We start from the raw sequence: 20,665 nt of genomic DNA on the forward strand, positions 1-20,665 counted from the left end.
GATTTTTTTTTTAAAAATTTCTTTGTTGATCATATTTGCTTCTCTTCTTTCTTCGCAAATCGAGTTTTTTTATTTTTTTGTTGACTATATTTTTTCTTTTTCTTCTCGCAAGAACGGGAGATGAGAAGGGAAAAGCTCAACAAGAGTCTAACTGGCAGACAAACACGTGCACCAAAGGGGTTAGATATCCTTTCTTTAGGATTTTGGGTCGGTTGCTTTGCTGTTCTAACTGGTTAGCTCGGTGAATAATTCTTCCCCTTCGTTTCAACTATTGCATAGTGCATATTGTGTAGGATAATGATGTATGGAACACTATACTCATTATCGCGGAGCTTACCATCCAGCATGGCATGAGGGAATTGATGCTAAGTCATGAGATTCAGTAATTCATTGGCTGTCATGTCATCATCTCATTGGAGAGAAAATGAAATGTAAACTATAGCATTGTTGCTTTATATTTCCCTTTTTTTTTTTTTTTTTCTAGATAACATGGTACCCCAACTTTTAGACTTGGAGATGCTTCCAATAAGGGAGAAGATTGACCTTGCAAGATATTGGGTCTTATAATATTAATTTCAACATGATTCATTGGAGACACGACCGTTTGTCTTGCTTTTGTAGGACAAGGTGTAAACTCAATGAATTTAATTATCAAATTTTGACCAATATATAAATTTAGGACTAACAAGTGGAACATATACTTTCAACTTATATATTGATTTAACATATCTATGATATATTAAGATGAGCCATGAATATAGACGTGATTTTTGAAATACGGCTACTTAGGCAAAACCCATCAAAATTGATTAACATCATGAAACATGGTGAAGTTGAGACTCCTTCCCATATTGCTAACACCCAATCTTAAGTAACTTTACCAACTGGACCAATAAGTACCCCTTATTAAGTTTGACCAAATTACTCAATGGTTGCGGATAAAGTTTTATCAAGTTCTTGTTTGAATCGATTAGAATTTAGCAATATGGACCCATAAAGTGAATATTGTATTTGATTCATTGGTGGGATCCATTTATTCTATAATTACTCAAGTGTAGATTTTTCGAGGGTAAACTTTTGAGAATTGAATCCAGACCTCTAGTTTCTAAGTAAAAGGATGCAGTTGCTGGACAAGTCTTGGTTCGTTGCAATTTTAGCTATTTAAAAGAAGAGATTCAAGCCTCTTGGAATTAAACTTAGTTTCAATTCAAATGTAATTATTAGTGCTAAGAGAGACTTATGATCATAGTTACATCATTCATCACTTTAGTTTGGCATGTTGGAATAGGTTTTGAATTTAATATACATTCACTTAGATAATAATAGTTTGCAAGCCTACATATTTTAAAAGAATCAAATGGAATCAGCCTTTTAAGTGAAACACAGTAGTATGCGCTCCTTAAATAAACAATAAATTTTTTGGTCGAAGCGATTATTAGTAATCATGGGAAGATGGCTATACAACTCAATTGTGCGCGTCAGCAATTTGCTTCATCACTTGGTAGGATGCATATTAAATTATGTACTCATAAAGTGGTATGCTACTATATTTATTCTAAATGCATGCTATATTGCGAGATATAACATATAGTGCAACGGTTGTTAATATCTCAAATTTAGCCTAGTGCCATCCTGTAAACCTTATCTATAATGCATGAATTTTCGTGCATGATTCTATCAGTATGTCTTCAAAGTAAATAAAAGAGCTGAATGTTTTATCATACAGATAACTTATTTTGTGTTATAAACAGGAGGGAGGAACCTCTTATAAAGAAATAAATAGTTTTGATTCTTGTATCAAGGAAAAACCTCTTTAATGCATATAAACATAACAAGTGTCATGTACAATACCATATGTATCATATTTGCTCTGCACAAATCTTAGGAAATTAAAAGAGAGGTGTCCATAACAACTCTGATAGTGAAAATGGCAAAATTACTCGTACCGCTGTAAGCTTTTTCCAAATGCTATTTTGTTTTGTTGAGCAATAGAGATGCTATATGTGAAATAGGCAACGGAACACACATGATATATTTTAAAATTTTCATTATAATGCGTTATGTATGACATGAATCTTAAAATTCGAACAGTATTGACTGTTGGTTTTGCCATATAATTTGTAAGATGATTCTAATTTAATTTATATATTTTTTATTATAAATAAATGATCATATTTTTTTAATGTGAGTATAGTTTAAAAAATTAAAATATAAAATATTATTCGAAATTTATGGACAATCATCATTTTAACGTCACATTCGGTCTTCGATGTGGTCAGCAATAAAAAAAAAAAAATTTAAATCCACGGTGCTACGTGCCTCTCAGAAGATATGTCGTTCCAAAGGAAACTTCTCACAAGTATAACAACACGTGATCAATCATTTGATGAGTACAGGGAGGAGTTGTTGGAGGTAAGAACCGGCAGATGAATGGTTATGTCAAACTATAGCATGCTTGACGATAAGTTAGTGATAAATAGAAAAATGTTTAAGCCTTGGAAAAATTTGTCTCATTAGAAGAATGTTTCAGCTTTGCAATAATCAGGTCATTATTTTTTTTTGATGAAAATAATTAGGTCATTATCAAGATTATCACCCTATGGAAATCATAGGCCACTTAGGGGACCATTGGGCGCGCAAAAAAAAAAAAAAAAAAACAAAAACAAAAACAAAAACAACCAGAGAGAGAGAGTAGCTGCGGAGTTGATGGCAAGGATTGCGAGCGGGGAGTTGCCGGTAGCGCGAAACGTGGAAAAGCCGTTGACGTCCCCAAAGGGGAGTGTTTTTTTACACGGAGCCAAAGGCGCTACCAAATCTCTGCAAAGCCCAGCCGGCCCAGAGTCCGATTGCTTTACAAAACGCTCGTACTGATGCCTAGTGGGGGTCGGATTTGGGGAGCATATCAGACAATTGCTGGGAAGGAGGGAGGAAAAAACCAAAAGAGAAAGGCCGAATCCAAAGTCCGGGAAGGGGAGCGAGGACGGGAACCTGACATGACCGAGGGCCCCGCATCAAAAGTAAAGTAACGGCCATCCGCCTCCTCTCATCGCTTGGCCCGGGTCGTCGCGTTCTCACCGGCCCCTCGCTCGCTCTCGTCCTTTTCGTGTCTCACGATATATATATTTGTGAATTATATTTTATCATAAAGCGCTCCCTTTCAATATCTCGTATCTCCTCTCAAGGAACGAAGCAGTTGTAATTTTTTCCTCATACGAGATAAACCCGACAAAATACTCTGTCTCTTTCTGGCACCTCAAGCACACTAATTACTATTCTTCTACCACCAGCAAAAGTAACAGTGCTGTTTCTTTTTCAATTCACAGGATTTAAAACAATTGTCAGTGTACCAATGCAATTAAATATAAAAAAAATGAAAAAGACGAGTCTAAAGAAGAAAGAGGACGTTTGCTGCCTCCTCTCTCTCCTCTCCTCTTCTCTTCTCTTTCCTTCAAAACAGGAAAAATATCGAAAGAATCTCCATCTCCAATGCCGGCATTGATGGCCTCCGGTGTGTTGAGAAAGAGCCTCCTTTCCTTGAGCGGCTGCGAAATTTTTCCTACTTGTTTGCCATATCCTCATACCCATTCCTGCCCTCCTTTCTCTCCGAAATCAAACACCCTTTGTCAGTGCACCAGATCACCAGCATCTCATCGCATCACATGAACTAGACTAGTCTAGCACCGCCGAGGAAGCCAAAAACTTCCAATTCTCTGGTCATAAGGTTTAATGTCATGGGCGGTCATTGCTGGAGCTGGTGATTCTAATTTTATATGGATACTCCGTCCATCGCCAAGGAGATCTTCTCACTCCAACGAAGCTGCTCTCCTCCTTTGATCTCCATCCTCGACCTCTTAGATTTAGATCCAAGATTCGCTGCCCCCTTGGACTTCGATCTCTCCATCTTCACCGCCGCCGACCTCCGCGCCACCCTTGCCTCCAGCGGCCTCTCAGCCTTCGCCGCCGCCGCAGCCGCCACCGAATACCTCCATAGGTATGCCCCTCCCTTCTCTCTTTCTGTTTCCTCCCCCTCCCCCCTCTCCCGCCAGCCTCGGACCACCACCACCAAACCCCTCCGGCGCCACCATAGGCAGCCTATCCCCCTCGTAACCCTGAGCCGTAAGCCAGGCCTGATGGATCACTTTGCCCTGCCTTCCACTCTGCTCCAAACCGTGGAATAATTTTTAAGCGTTTTCCATGGAACCACCATTCTGATCTCTGCAGCAGAGACCAGAATTCCAAGGCATTTCGTAAAATTGGTGGTATGTAAAACCCAGAATCATCTATGAAAAATGAAAACCTGATAGTGTATCACGGTTGCTTCTTGCTTGGTAGAGAATGGATTTTTATGGAATTTATTTTATTTCATGTGCAATTGTTTTTCATTCTCTGCCATTTCATTAATTTCTTGGACTTCATGGGAAAATTCACATGTAGTTTGTATTGTGCTGTTCGAGCATGCTCACAGAGATTATCCATAAACTTAATTCCCACAGCTGATACAAAAAATGTATAATTTCATAAATTTCTGCACATGATATACTTTGTAAATGGCTAGTTATCAATCTGATTATAAAAGGGGAGCAACATTTTCGTTTAGGCTCAAGTTTCATCACCAATTTAAATTGTCCTCGTTGTTTTCAAGCTGAACAGCGGCATTTCATTATGGGTTCATTACGGAGGATTGCCTACCTACTAAACATGAAATCACTCTCTACTTTTGTTTATCCTGTTGCTGTAATGGGAACTGGCATACATAATCTGTTCTTGAATGCTTGAGAATATGTTGTGAATTGCTTATGGTCGGTGGCATAAACTGTGTGCATTTTCTCCTCCTTATTATTTGAGTCCCACCTCCCTTGATTTTGCACCTTTCCTAGCTTACATTTACTCCCCTGTGGTCAGATCTGTGCTTCATACACTTCTCACTGCATTTATGTTCAGAATCCTAGTCTTATATTCTTGCATTGCGATTTTCATGGATTTTTTTTACACCCCTGTGGTCAGGTCTGTGCTTCACACACTTCTTGCCGCATTTATGTTCTGGAATGCCAGTCTTATATCAGGCTTGCATCGGTTTTTATGAATTTTTTTTTAAATCTAGCAGAATTCGTTCTAAAGGTGGCTTGGCAAACAAAAATCTCATATCTTTATCCTTGCTCCATGGACAACTTCAAAAGAGTTTTTCTCTTATCAGTTTGGGTATTTTCCTGCCGAATTTTGAAAGAGCAATAGGTGTGAAAAACATCTTATTAATCACCCTCCTCCCTGTCATCACCTAACCGATGGAGCCACTTTCACCTTGATAGATGTCATAGTTGTCAACCGACATGTATCTTTTCCATCTTCCTTTCCTTTGATACTTTCTAAGTCTAAATTGGTCAAGGCATTTCTTTTGTGTCTTTATGGTCTAGCACTGATAACAAGTGTCACTGTGGTGATACTAACACTCATTGTTCCTTGAAGAAATATTTTTTTTGACAGTTATGATGGAAAATCTGGAGACCATGCAACAACCAATAATTACCAGAAAATCACTTTCTGAAAAACTTTACTATTTCATCCTTTGAGCCATTAATGGGCCTAAACAATAGGCTGCTAGCCCATGGCATGGGATTGCTTCTCATGTGGCAATTTTTTCATCCAATTTCAGCCTATTGTTGGATTCATAGTATATTAATTATAATCCTATTTTTTATGGTGCTTTTTATTCTTGATTTGGAGTCCTTCTGTTCATTCCAAATTGTTTTAGTTTTATATTTAGTTGGAAATGTTTTGACAATAGCATCACTTTAATAGTTTACTTCTCAATAAAGTCCTACAAGTAGAGACGGAGATTCATTGTCAGGAAAAGTAGGAGCTTAAAACAGTTTGCATTAGTGCAGACTTGACTTTCTGACAGGAAATGCTCCACCAAATTTTCATTAGTACAGTCAAAAGTCTTAGTCTTTTAAGTTGAATCCTCAACTGCCATCGCACATTTTCAAGCTGTTAGTATCATAGATTTTCTAGGGCAGAGGATCACTATGATTATTTGTGTATTCATATATGAAATTATTTGCCTTCGCATAATAGCAAATTGATATCAAATTGTAGCTTTTGTGCTTGAGAAGCATCAGGACAGTTTAGTTGAGTGCAGAAACACAATGGTTTACTGTAGTTAGGTCTATTTATGAAGGACATATAATACGATATGTAGGTGATCTGCACTGATCACATACTTGTTCTCATCGATTGATTTGCCAAACCTTTGTCACTAGAAACAGTTACAAGTGCGAAGTGTGAGCAGCGTAAAGAATTTTTAATAAGAAATGCTTAGGAAACAGGTGCAGGAATGAATTTTTGAGGAGATTTTGAAGTGGATGTGTAAACCTAAATGGAAGATTCCTGCTACTAAATATGGGATTGTTAGTTGGTTAACACTGTGCAGCAGTGGCCCTTGATGTTTCCTCAGTCTTTAAAAAATCTTATTGGAGGGGGTTCACTAAGTTGTATTTAACTCTTTGAGCTTTTGTTCTTTTGCAAGAAGAAAGAAAGGAGACTCCTTGATCTTCTTAATTTGATATGCAGACCTACTGGTGTAGGCAATTGGTCATTTTTGACCCTCGAAAGCTATTTGGGTTCTTATGAATACCCTTCCATTATCTGAATAAAGTCACTTCGTGTGGGTAAATTGAACATAGTAGACATAATAGCAGGTAACTTTTCTCAAATGGCTTCGGTTACATAATGAACAAATTTTGAATATGTTCGATAAGGTCATCTTGACTAGATGCAAACTTTCTCTTTTCCTTTTCCATCTTCTTGGAGGAATATCTGTTCATTCAGTTGAAATACTATTTAATTTGTTTCTCTAAAGGCTTTGTTAACTCTTCTCTAGAAGTATGTACGTCTGAATGTAATTCCCTTTTATAATTGTCCAAGAAATAGGATCAAATTTGTTTTATTATAGTTAAGGCATTTAGATTTTGCATTAGGCTTGTAGTTAGTGCGAAGTGTGAACTATGTTTTTATGATTAACTTTGATGAATTTGAAAGATTAGTTGGGCACATGTATCAATTATTGGGCATAGATTAATCTATTATTATATGTTCTCTTATTTCAAATCTTGATTAACTAACATAATTTATAATACCTGAATTAACACAAACCTAAATATACTAGCTAACTGGCTGCTGATTTCGATCACTAAACATCATTTAAAAAGAAAAAAAAAGAAGTTAAGGGGGCTAAAACAGAGACTTACACAACTATTGCAGGGTGGTTGCTTCCCATTGCAATGGACTAGGTTTAGAAACACCCTTTGGTCACAATTAATCTTTCCCCGGAAAGATAATTCCTGGTTGTCGCTAATCAGTGCAGACATGAGTGAAGTGGAATGAAAGATACTGCCTTGCTCATGAATGCTGCATCAGTGTAAGCCAAGAGATTACTGTAAAACTTCAAGAAGAACAATGCTATTGCTCCATTGCTGTTGAGGTCTTGCAACTAATTAGCAATGCTCTAAGAACCAGTGGAGCCTCCTCCATGGCATGCACTTTCTTAAGAGAACCTGCCACCATGGACTGCAGTGGAGGCATCCACAGAGCTCAGCTAATTTGACCTAGATGAGTGGTTCGTCTAGCCATTGCTGAGGATCAAGGGACTCTTCATCAAGATGGGCTTTGAAGGTATAATTGGAATCCAATGATTTTGGATCTCAAAAGCCTTATATTGCTGGAGGGGAATGTCTTGTCCAAAGTCCAACCCAAGCTGAAAATAGAAAAAAAATTTAATCTTTCTATCTAGACATCTTCTTTCACCATTTCTACTACAAATTACCATTGATCTTGCCAATAAGAACTTCAATGCCTAATTTTTTTCAACTCTGTTAAAGTGCTATATGCCCTTGCTTCAAACTCTATTATCCAAACTGAGCCTGTAATAAATCTTCCACTGTGTTAGCCTTTCCATATGGAACCAAGAAACATTTTGTACCTTAACCAAAGATAGGAAGGAAAGGACCCTATACTCCTAGCTTAAATTCATCTGCATACAAAAAGGAAATGAAAGGTCTTGTGGCATAGGAGGGAGGGCATCATTAGTCCCACATTGGTTGTGAGTCGAGGACTCAAGCTTATATGGAATGAGACCTTCTCTCTCCCATGATTTGCCTTTTGAAGGGCAAAATCGGGAGGCCCTGTGCCATAGCAACTAGAGGTTAGAGCAGACAATTTCTCACGTATGCGGGAGAGGAGTCCAACTTGCTCGAGCCACGAACCTTGATCGCAATATTGGCGCTAGAGGAAGGGCTCGAACTTTTGGCAGTTTGTGGTGCAACCCCCACAATCTTGCCCAAAGTCCTCCTTGACTGGGGGCTATGTTGTGATAAGGAAGGAGGGCATCATTTGTCTCATGTCGGTTGTGAGTCAAGAAGAACTCTGGTTTATATGGGATGGGACCTTCTCTCCCTCATCAAGCATCTTTTAAAAGACAAAACTGTGAGACCTTGTACCATAGCGGCCAGAGGCCAAAGTAGACAATACCTCATGTACGCAGGAGCAAATATTAACCTGCCTGAGCCATGAGCCCTTGATTGCAACAAAAAGCACCAAGCAGATCTATTGCCTTGAGAAAGTTTATGCATCAAAACTTGACACCATCCCTCATTTTTGAACACTTAGATCTCTACTAATACAACTACCTTGAAATCTCCATTTGATGTCAAGCCAGAGAAATCTAGATATAGCCAAATGAGAAATTTTGATTAATTTGGAAAAAATGGGGAGATTTATATTTGACGAATTTGAGCCAACAAAAGATAGTAAGAAAAAATAAAAATAATAATTTTTGTAGGCTAGGGTCAGGAATAGAAAAGTGCTAAGATTTGGTATCAAAATAGATTAAAATCTTAGCCAATCTAGTGGTCGCCGATGCCCTAATCCCATGACCAGAAACAATGAATCCAATTTATTTTTATATTAATTACTTTCTTTTTTGCCATTCAGTTTGCTATTTCTGGTGTTTGAATTATGGTGCGGGCGACCATTGGATTTGGTCAAGATTTTGATCTATTTTGATGCCACATTCAGCCCCCTTCTTTATTCCTTCCCCAAACCCATAGAAATTGTTATTATTTTTCTTTTTCCTCACTGCTTAGATTTGCTGAAATTAAAGCTTTCATATTTTTTTCCTCAAATTAGTCAAATTTTCTGATTTGTCTGTTTCTGAATCTCTCTGGCTCAGTGCCACTTGGAGATTTTAGGGGAGTTGAATTCTGGCATAGATTTGAGGATTTAATGTCGAGGGATAGTGCTGAACTTCAGAATGTAATTTTTCTCTGGGCAACAGATCTCCTTTCAGGTCACTTTTCTTTACTTTTCTAAGTGGAAAAATTAGAGGAGAAGAAGGTCCTTGCCCTCCTATCTTGGTTGAGATATGGAGCATTTTTTGGTTGTAGATGGGAATGTCGACATGCTAGACGATTTCATACAGGCTTAGTCTGGATAATTGAGTTTGAACAAGGTCAGATGGCCTTTAATGAAGATGAGAGAGGCACTGACATTTTTATTGGCAAGATCAATGATAGTCTGTAGTAGCAGGTAGAATAGAGATAGAAAGGTTAAATCTTCCGAGTTTTTAGCTTGGGATGGACTTTGGACAAGGCATTCTTCTCAAACAGCAGAAGGATTTTAGATCCAAAATCCTTAGGTTCTGGTTACACCTTTAAAGCCTATCCTGATAAAGAGGCCCTTGATCCCAAGTAACAACAAAAGGAACCAACCTTTTGGGCCAAATTGGCCAAAATCTATGGATGCCTCCGTTAGACTCCATGGTGGCAAGTTCTCTCAAGAAAGTGTAATCCATGGAGATTATTCCGACTCTTGGAGTTCTGCTGACCAGCTGCAGGATCTCAACAACGGTGCACCAGTGGCATTGGGTTTTGCAAACCAAGCTCATAATGCTCAAGTTTTCTATCGAAATGTCGAATCACGAGCATTGGCCCTTGGTAATCCTGCCAAAAGGTGGATTCAAATGCCTTACAAGAGCCTCCCAGATCACACTGGTGCAGCTGTTGCAAGCAAAGTAGCATCTTTCACTCCGGTTGTATTCACACAAATCAGGGACAACCAGGAAGTATTTGTTCCTCCAAATCCATTGCTGTTGAATGGGAAGGTATCAGCAAACCTAGTCCTTTGTAATGGTAGCAAGTGCATGGCACCAGAACCTCAGTGTAAGTCTCTATTTGTAACCCCTTAACTTCTCGTTTGCCCTTTTTAATGATAATTTGTAATCTAAGTCGGTAATTAGTTAGCTAGTATCTTTAGATTCATGTGATTTTTTCTTTGTTTTCAGAGATGGATAAACCTCATCATCCATTCCCATTTTCTTATAGTTAATTTCTCTTGCTTGTATCCTGACAGATGGATATCCTGTTTCTGCTCTCCCAAACCTTAATTCCTTGCCAGAGAAAACAATAAGTATGGATTTGAGTAATGCAATGCCTTCGCCATCTGATGCAGCAGTCACCAGCCAGTTAGCTTCTTTCACTCCAGTCATGCTTGCACAAATTAGCAGCAGTCAAGAATTATCGGTGCCCCCAAACCAATTGCTGCTGAATGGGAAGGGGTCATCGAATTCAGTCCTTTACAATGGTAGCAACTGCCCTCCACTGAAACCTCAGTGTCAGTCTCTATTTTCACACCCTTAATTTCTTTTTTTCCTTCTTTTGTAATGGTACTTTTTAATCTAAATCAATAGCCAGTTATCTTGTATATTTAAGTTTATGTTATTTGTTTCTTTGTTTTTTGGATGTAAAGATGAGAAAACCCAACATCCATTTCATATTTCTTCTTATAATTAATTTCTCTTGCTTGTATCCTGACAGATGGATATCCTGTTTCTGTTCTCCCAAGTCTTGATTCTTTGCCAGAGGAAACAGTAAGCATGGGTGTGAGTAGAGTGATGCCTTTGCCATCTGATGTAGCCATTGCAAGCAAGACAGTATCTTTAACTCCGCTTATGTTTGTACAGATTAATGGCAGTCAGGAATTGTCTGCTCCCCCAAATCAATTCTTGCTAAATGGGAAGATGTCACAGAATCCAGTCATTTGTAATGGTAGCAACCACCTGGCATCAAAACCTCAGTGTGAGTCTGTTTTTACTCCTCCCCCCTAATTTTTTTTCCTTTTAAAATAATAATTTGTAATCAAAACCAACTGCTGGTTAGCTGGTTCGCTAGGTTCATGTCAATTATTTTATTTTATTTTATTTTTTTGGGATGTAAAGATGAGAAAACCCATCATCCATTTCCCATTTTCTTCTTGTAGTTAAGTTCTCTTGCTTATGTCTTGACAGGTAGATATCCTGCTTCTACTCTCCCAAATCTTAGTTCCTCGCCAGAGAAAACAATAAACATGGATGCGAGCATGGCGATGCCTTCGCCATCCACCCCTATGATTGTGGAGAAGAAAAAAATTGTTCAAGATCGCCTACCTACGGAAGTCATTGATTTGGTAAACGAAACAGTCAATAAGGAGGATATGCAGGAGAAAGGGAAATGGCAACCTCTTGTAGGGAAGCAGGCAGAATTATGCTTCTCGAAGCCTGTAGTGTCATGTACTTCGGAGCATTTAGTGCCATCACAAATAGTGTCTTTCCAACAAATGGTCGACAGGGGAGCTGTGCTTGAGGAAAATGCGAATTGGCAATCCCCAACACATTGCTTCTTAATGCCTACAGTGAAATCTTCATCTGTGCCTGCAATGCCATCTCAGATAGCTTTTTCTTTGGGGCCTACAGTATCATCTTCTTTGGAGCATGTAATGACATCACATACAATTTCTTCCCTACAACAAAGAGTTGTGAGGGAAGACATTCAGGACAAGGAGGTTATGAAATGGCAGCCTCCAGTGCAGAACCAGATGGGGCTTTGTTTCTCAAATTCTGTAGGTTCATCTTCTCCAGAGCCCAAACTGCCATCTCAGGTCACTTCATCCCAACAAACACAAGGTGAAGTCAATGCAATTATATCATCTGAGGAAGCCCCTGCACAAGAACTGGATGCTCAGGAACATAGAAAGAGAGAAAATCAGGGGATAGACTTGAACAAGAAAACCGAGCAGAAGCCTAAAAGGAAGAAGCACAGGCCCAAGGTCATTCGAGAGGAAAAGCCTGCCAGAACACCAAAGCCAGTAACTCCCAAGCCTCTGACCCCTAAGCGAGCCAAGAATAAAGAAGAAAACCCATCGGGTAAGAGGAAGTATGTTCGAAAGAGTAAAGTCCAAAACTCTATGGATAACCCCACGGGTGCTTCAGGTGAAATTGCTAATCCAGTCAATATAAGCAGGACTGAATCTGTCAGACGGTGTTTGAACTTTGATTCAGAAGATTTGCAAGCAAGAGATGGCTGTGTAGGGTCAGCATCAACATTTACATGCAATGCCAAATCTCAAGCTCAGAAGGAATGTGTTGCAGGTCCTACCATGAGCCCAAGCACTAAATCAATTGTACATTCTCAAGGATCAGAAGTAGTTCTGGACAAATCTCCAACAGGAATCACATTTGATCTTAATGGTTCCATGAATCAAATGCCGAATGAGTGTGTAAATTTGGCTGAAAAACCAACACCACGTCTTCAACCTTGTAGAAGAGAGATGATGGGAACAAATGAAATGCTGGATGGTTATAGAAGAATGCCAGAAAGCAGGACCATATCTTCTCAGCCTTCTAAAAGAGAGTTGACAAGAGAAAGTCTGCCTGAATTGGTTAGGAAGAATGAGTACCTGAATATTTCTCCCAACCATGAGAGGTCTCAAGAAACTGGTCAGAACAAGCCTGCTTCACATAAAGAATCCTCAGATGCGATACTGAAAGGAACAAAAAGAGACCTTAACCTTGCTGATAATGCTCAGTTTTCAGCAGGTACAAATTTCACACATGCCAACAATGGGATGGACCGGGTTAGTGAATGTCATGATCAAGGCAGGAACAACCCTTACTCTTCTGGGAATTGCAAAAAAAAGAGAATAGAGAATGAGCAAAATGGACAGGATGGATTCACATCCAGTGCTTCTGCCATGACATACACAACTCTGAATAATTGGAGAATAAATCGTGTGGTGCCAAATAATTCTGAAGTCTTTACTTTTGTTGATGCACAAAGGTTGATTGCCCTCAGTAAACAGCAAGCTTCAGAGCACATGCTGTCATTTGATCAATCAGAAAGCAACATTAGACCAACAGCATCAGTTCAGGCTCATAATTTATCATTTGCAAGTGCCACTATGGACTGCAACTACAGTTCAACACCTGTAACATACAGTAGTGTGGACAGCACCCATACAACAACACCTGTAAAGCAAACTGGACACATTTGTGTGGATTACAACCAGCCATCAACTCCAGGAAAGCCCTTCAGATTCAATGATACTCAAGAAAGTGAGATTTGCGAATTGCAACCTTCCATGGAAGCCATTGTCATAAAGACCAACATGAGAATGAAACGGAAAAAGCATATAAAGAAGCAACAAGATCATCCAGTCAATCCCAAATCCTCAAAAACCAATAGAATATGTTTCCAAGACCATGAGATTGCTACATACAATTGTGAATCTTCACCTGGAACAAGAATGCCTCAGCCAACTGCACCAGCTTCAGGAAGTCCAAGGGAGAAAAATTTGCTTCTCCAACCTGGTCCCATTCATGACTGTCAAAGTAGCAGCAATTTCAATGAATCAGTTAATGGCAGTGGAACCTTAGAAGCAGTAGTACCACATGGTGATCCTTTAGATGATATCATTCAGAAACTAAAATGTCTAAATATAAACAGGGGCCATGATGGTGCCACAACTCAAGCACAAAATGCTCTCATTCTTTATGATGGAAGAGGTGGTGTAATGGTTCCATATGAAGGCCTGCTTGATCTTCCTAGGAAACGTCGCCTTCGGGCCAAAGTTGATCTGGATCCAGAGACAAATAGGGTGTGGAAGCTTTTGATGGGAAAGGAAGGCGGTGACGAGGGAATGGATATAGATAAAGAGAAGTGGTGGGAAGAAGAAAGGCGAGTATTCCGTGGACGTGTAGACTCATTCATTGGCCGGATGCATCTTGTTCAAGGTACTGCTACCTATCTTTAAGCTATTTAACTTAAAGGCTGTGCTTACTTTGGGCTATAGTGAAATAAAGTCCCTTTACTATGCTTATTCCATATATGACCCACAAAATGTTAGAAAAGTAGGCTGCCTTTTTTAAGGACAAAGTGGGTATCATGAAAAGCAGAACTACTTTTGCCACGGAATAAATTACTCACATCACATGGAGGAGCAAGGTTTGGACTTGCATTAATTTTTTTTCCCCAACCACTTTTTACTCATCATTCTATACCAAATTGTTTGCTGATCATTCTGATGAGAATGCTTGAATGTTGGTTTGTATGTGTTGTAGGCTGCCATAAATACAAATAGATGCTAAACTATGGGAAAAAGTATCCATCTGTGCTGATTCTTTGTGCATTGGATTGGATAGATTCATTTTGGTGCCCTCAAGTTGCCAAACATGAGTTCCCATTGGAACTGCAAAGATGCACAGGGATTAGATGCATATCTCCCTGTTTCTAAGCAATGACATTCTCACTGTTATATTATTTCATTCTATGCAGGCAGGTGTATCTCCAGCCAAACAATTTAATGGGAAAAGATATAATATTATTTCCACCAAATAAGAACTTGAAATGGTAGTATTTTGGTTAGCAAACTAAGGACATCTTAAAACACAGTGTACAGTATTTATATTTGATAGATAAGGGAAAAAGATTCCATTCAGTAAAGTTGTAACAATTGAGAATGTTTTCTATACCTGTGGCATGTTACCCACTACTATTGACCCATGTGACTAACTACGCATGTCTTGTTAACTTTCTGCAAAAATGTGTTCTCTCTGGCAGGCGACAGACGCTTCTCTCAATGGAAAGGATCTGTTGTAGACTCAGTTGCTGGTGTCTTTCTTACTCAGAATGTTTCAGACCATCTTTCAAGGTAAGATCAACATTCTGGAATGGTTAGTAAAGGCAATTATAGAAATATATGAGACAGCATGACGAGCTTGATTATTCGCATTCTCTTTCACCTGAACTATTTATTCACAATTATTTATTAATTTTCCCAGTTCTGCCTTCATGGCTGTTGCCGCAAAATATCCTTTAAAGTCAAGAGACAATAATAGGAGGTTGGATGCAGAAAAAATGAACACATATGAAGAGCAAAAAGAAAGATCCATTGGTGCCTCTGAAAATGCCACAACATGGCAGGAAATCATGTTATGTAAAGAATCATATGACCAAGATTCTGTATTGATTATTGGAGAAAAAGGAAGGGCTAATAGTAATGAATCATATGGGAGCAATAATGGAGGTGCCATAGTAGACTATTCAAAAGGCAAATGTTGGGATGCACATCAAAGAGAGCTAGAACTTGGTCATGAATCGCCTGATAGCAGGAGAATCACTCCAGCTATGGTGAAAGGAAATACAAGTTTAGCTGAACTCAAAGATAAAAGGTTAGTGGAGGATGTAGTTTCATTCCGAAACTCTGTTATTTCATCTCAATACTCTTCAGAATACCAAATTCAGACAGCTGATCTGAATGGATCAAGCTCATTGTCCAACTTTGAAGCCGAAGAATTAATAATTGGGAGTATGTGCAATGGTATGGACAATTCAACTTCATTTACTGAGCTTCTACGGATAGCAGAGCTTGGCAGTCATGGTAATGAAAGGATTCCCTCAACAGATTCCCTCAACAGGTTTGCACAATTGGATGTTGACAAGAGAAAAACAGTCTTGGATCCATCTGAAAAACTGGAAGGTGCATGTCCATCAGTGCACACATCTGATTCTTATTTCCATAATGCAGAGCATGGGTTTATGGGCCCGTCATGTGCTCCTTTCATGCTTTGTAATTTTAATAATTTCACAAATTCTGGATTGGTGGGAATGCATAATGCCAAAGTAGTAAGTGATGAGAGCAGATCTCACCAATCCTCGACTGCTTCTGGGATAATCAACGCAAATAAAATCAACTCGGACATATGTGGTCCCTCAGCCAACAATGCAATTGAAGCTACAGGCCAGAAGAAGCTGACAGTAACTTCTGAAACAGTACCTGCAGTTAATTCATATGCACTAACAAGCAAGCAACCTGTTCAACCATTAACCAGCTTAGAAACAGCAGATTGCATTGGAAAGTGCTCTAATAACAATACCCCAATGGAGAGAACTGGGGCCGCATTAAGTAAATCAGTTTTCCAAGAATGCTTATCTTTGCAAGATGAGTCTATTCAGAAATTGCAGCAAAAAGAAAAAGAAGTAAACTTCCCAGTTGAAAACACTCAAAATGCAGAAAATGTTCCATGTCAGAAGCAGAATTCTCGGAATAAGCAAACCTCTCCAGACTTACAGACTAATCGAAGGAATGCATTGGAAGTTGTAGAGGGTGTTGAATCAAATTTTAAAAATGAAAATCATAATTCCCAAAAGTTTTCATCTGAAACAGCAAATAATGGAATAAAAGCAAAGAAGAAAAAGGTTGATAGTGAAAAAAAGAAGACATATCACTGGGATAGCTTGCGAAAAGAGGCATATAACAAAGGTGCCAATCGAGAGAGAAGCTGTGAGACAATGGACTCACTTGACTGGGAAGCAGTAAGGTGTGCAGATGTAAATGAGATATCTGAAACTATTAGAGAGCGTGGAATGAACAACATGCTGGCAGAGAGGATTAAGGTATGCTTCTGGACAGCTCAATTGTAGATAATTTCATATAAGTCTCTTGATGATGGCTGAGTTATCAAATAAGGGACAATTCATCAAGACTAATACGTATTGAGTAAGAGGCCTTGATTCAGCTAAGTTCCATATCACACTTTGCAACTTCTTTTGTCCCCAAGATTCAAGATCAATACAAAATTTTACTGGTCTGGAATCACCTCCTCAAAGTTTAAAGTAATATTATTGTGATCTGAGCTATAAGCTGGAATCTTAATGCTAAAATGATGCTCCAGTTTATATCCATTACAGACAATGACATTTTTCTCCAAGCATTACAACACATATTTAAGTTTTTGGTAGAAGAAAAGCATTACAAGTTAATAGGTGTAAGTCCATATTTTTCACAAACACATCATATCATACCTTTTATGTGTACCATCTACAAATTGTATCTATTGTATTACATAGACAAAGCAAGTTATCCCATTCTTAGGGTTCCACTGAAGAGGACCCACCAAGATAGTTTAACATGCTATAACACAGTCATGATATAAGGAAAACAAATTATCAAAATCACATAATGAGGACTGATTTGTATGACTCACCCCAAATTTCTAGCCTCAAATTGTTGTCAAAAATCAAAATTGTTAAACCTAACATAACTCAAGCAAATCAATTATGAGACACATCTGTAAAAATTTCTCTACAGTTGCAATTGTTTCATTTGATTCACAATAAACTAAAAGAAAATTATTAAAAAAATCTAATAAAAAGTATTTCAGAGTCAACTGCTTTATCCATGCATTTAGAAGACATAGGAATACTGCTCATTGTTGATTGTTTTCTTCACAGGAATTTCTCAACCGACTGGTTAGAGATCATGGAAGCATCAATCTTGAATGGTTAAGAGACGTTGAACCAGACAAAGCAAAGTAAGATGAAAAATATTTTTTACAAAATGTGTTTGGTATTCTCACTACAACACACGTGAGCCTAGGAATTCAGACATGAACGAAATAGCCTTTTTAATACCTTCTAATCGATTTCAACTTCTACTTATTCAGTCACTTCGATATTATGTCCTGGAGTTTGCACAGGCTTTGTTTTATCGATGACATGGCTCATTATTGACCAAATGGCAGAGTGGCAGAGATTCCTAATAATGCAATAAGAGTTTATTGACTATGATTACTGTTATAATTATTAGAATGAATGATTAAAGTCTTGGAATCACACCCTGTGGGTTCTCAGTACCAACCCATATGGGGCAGCCTGCACTGACCCAAGCCATAAGGGTAAGGTACCTGGTTGCCCCGTGAAAAGAGGGCGTGAAAGAATGATTCCCCTTCTTTTGCAGGGTCAGCTGTTGGATCATGCCTTGCACAACATTTAAAGCACTTGAATATCTTTCTTCCCTCTGTCTGCACAGATCTTGAAGTGGCCATTGTGTGATCCATCGGTTGGTGAAAAAAGGGAATCATTCTTTCACGCAAAAGATACAACCCAAACCTGTGAAAAGAGGGAGCCAGAATTTGCCAAAAGAGAGGGTTCCAGGTGTAGCTACATGAAATTCAGTATAGTGACATAAGCAAGATCTCACCTGCGGAGGTTATAGGCCATAATAGAAAAGAATGGTGAAGGAGAATGTGGGAAGCCCCTTCTAAATATACAAAACAGGTCTATTGATTAGGGATATCATCTTCAGCATTGAATATAGATATTTCTGGCTAACCCCATGAAAATGATAATTTTTGATTTGAAACTCAAAAGAATTTTAATGCTTTGCTGCTTTCAGGGACTACCTCCTAAGTATATGGGGATTGGGACTCAAAAGTGTTGAATGTGTTCGCCTTTTGACGCTTCACCATCTAGCTTTTCCTGTAAGTTTTCTTTTTAAACAATTCCTTTGCAGAGAAAACTGTAAAAAGTTTAAATCTTACAGTGGTACTTTTTCCCACATCACTGACAAGGTTGACACAAATGTTGGCCGCATATGTGTAAGACTGGGATGGGTACCAATTCAGCCCCTTCCAGAGTCCCTTCAGTTACATCTTTTAGAGCTGTAAGTATGTTTAATTCGTTGCTAATACATTTTTGTTTGTTTATTTTATCACGAGACAGAATAAATGCATATGGCAAATGTCCAATATGAAGAATTCTAACCCTTTTTTCATTTTCCCTAAAAGGTATCCTATTTTGGAGACCATTCAGAAGTATCTCTGGCCTCGGCTATGTAAGCTTGACCAGCGGACATTGTAAACTCCATAATCATTCTCCAAAGAATTGATTTGTATCCAAAAGTATTGCATATGGCAGGATATTATTATGGATGGCAATCTTTTAGAATTGTTCTAACTATTATTGTATAAAAACTGTACCTTTAAACCTTCATATTCTAACCATATACTTGACTGCACAGATATGAGCTCCATTATCAAATGATTACCTTTGGAAAGGTAATGCTTATGGACTAAATAAGAGATTATACAATAAGTTTTTTATTTAAGTATGAGGGAATAGTTTACAGTTTACGTGCTAACATGAGATGAGAATTATGAGTTCTGTGCAGGTTTTCTGCACCAAAAGCAAGCCAAATTGTAATGCATGCCCAATGAGAGGAGAGTGCAAACACTTTGCGAGTGCCTTTGCCAGGTTTGTTACTGAAGTAATATAAATTACCATACAAGAGGTAATATTTGCATGTAAGGAATTTTTAGTTAATGGGGTTTGTCATCCCATGATGAATGAAATTGGTATCATGCAAGTGCATGTGCAAAACACTGGAGTAATGTAGAATTCATACAGAAATAATGGATGATATCAAGTTCATAAACATATATGTATCCCATAACCGACAGTGATCAAGAAAGAAGCAGCACTCTTACAAATGTCTTCAGAATTTAGAAAATCTAGCTCATCTAGTGTATCAATCCAACTGGAAATCGAATGCAATCTTGAACTTTTTTTATTGAGCAAAATGTGCATAGGTGAACGTGGGAGCAAACATGAATACACTTTTATTTGTCTATAGTTGAAAATAATATTGGCTGGGGTCTGTTGCATTATAATCCAAAACATAATTATGTTTGCATCTTGAAGTCCTTGGAAAGACACTTCTGCACAAATGTATGATGTTTGGATCATAAAATTTATAATTTGGTTTCATGCTGTATTTTTGCCCATTTCATATAATGCAAAAATAGGAAGCTGCTAAAGCACCCATACATGATGCAGTGCAAGGCTTGCACTTCCAGGACTGGAGGAGAAAAGTGTGGTGAGTTCAACAATTCCAATTGCTTCCGAGAATGGCCGTACACCTGCTTGCAACCTAGTGCCCCTACCTCAACTTGAGGGGAGCATGTTCTCACAAGAAAGAACTGTTTATAATAATTGCGAGCCCATCATTGAAGAACCAGCCACACCAGAAGCTGAATGCCTAGAAACTGAAGAAACTGCAATTGAAGATGCCTTTTTTGAAGATCCTGATGAAATTCCTACCATCAAGCTCAATCTTGAAGAGTTCACACAAAATTTACAGAATTATATGCATGCAAACAATATGGATATTCAAGATGGTGATATGTCAAAAGCTCTAGTTGCTATAACACCTGAAGCTGCTTCCATTCCCATGCCTAGGCTTAAGAATGTGAGCCGCCTACGGACAGAACATCAAGTGTATGTATTTATGCTCCTCTCCTTTACAGTTAGGGGTGAGAATGAGCCAAGCTTGATCGAGCTTGGGTTTGATCAATCTTGCTTTGAAATTAATTTTGAGCTTGAACCCAAAGATCAAGCTTGATTTGTTTAACAGTTTTCAAGCTTAATTTTAAATTGAGCCCGATGGCACCCTAATGAATCAGCTTGACAATCCTAAGTTGATCTGAAATCAATTCAAGCTTGAAACAAGATTAGTTCAAGCTTGA

General features: G+C 38.3%; 1 protein-coding gene across 8 annotated transcripts in view; it reads left to right on the forward strand.

The window, feature by feature from the left end:
- Positions 1 to 3,383: 3,383 nt before the first annotated feature.
- The window catches only part of LOC105038202 (protein ROS1A), a 29,847-nt gene continuing 12,565 nt past the window's right edge, over positions 3,384 to 20,665 (forward strand). For 3 of the 8 annotated variants that reach the window (XM_029262514.2, XM_029262516.2, XM_029262515.2), the window contains exons 1-14: positions 3,384 to 3,991; positions 10,402 to 10,662; positions 10,866 to 10,930; positions 11,012 to 11,126; positions 11,336 to 14,095; positions 14,922 to 15,012; positions 15,143 to 16,757; positions 17,595 to 17,674; positions 18,538 to 18,622; positions 18,713 to 18,804; positions 18,929 to 18,997; positions 19,162 to 19,198; positions 19,312 to 19,394; positions 19,977 to 20,417. In XM_029262514.2, coding sequence (XP_029118347.2) covers positions 10,461 to 10,662; positions 10,866 to 10,930; positions 11,012 to 11,126; positions 11,336 to 14,095; positions 14,922 to 15,012; positions 15,143 to 16,757; positions 17,595 to 17,674; positions 18,538 to 18,622; positions 18,713 to 18,804; positions 18,929 to 18,997; positions 19,162 to 19,198; positions 19,312 to 19,394; positions 19,977 to 20,417 — 5,735 coding nt within the window. In that variant the 5' untranslated portion in view covers positions 3,384 to 3,991; positions 10,402 to 10,460. Of the gene's footprint in view, positions 3,992 to 10,401; positions 10,663 to 10,865; positions 11,127 to 11,335; positions 14,096 to 14,921; positions 15,013 to 15,142; positions 16,758 to 17,594; positions 17,675 to 18,537; positions 18,623 to 18,712; positions 18,805 to 18,928; positions 18,998 to 19,161; positions 19,199 to 19,311; positions 19,395 to 19,976; positions 20,418 to 20,665 lie in introns of all 8 variants that reach the window. The other 5 variants (XM_073257920.1, XM_073257922.1, XM_073257928.1 and 2 more) reach the window with 5 other exon arrangements.

This window comes from Elaeis guineensis, chromosome 1, assembly GCF_000442705.2.
Source record: "Elaeis guineensis isolate ETL-2024a chromosome 1, EG11, whole genome shotgun sequence".
NCBI classification, from domain to species: Eukaryota; Viridiplantae; Streptophyta; class Magnoliopsida; order Arecales; family Arecaceae; genus Elaeis; species Elaeis guineensis.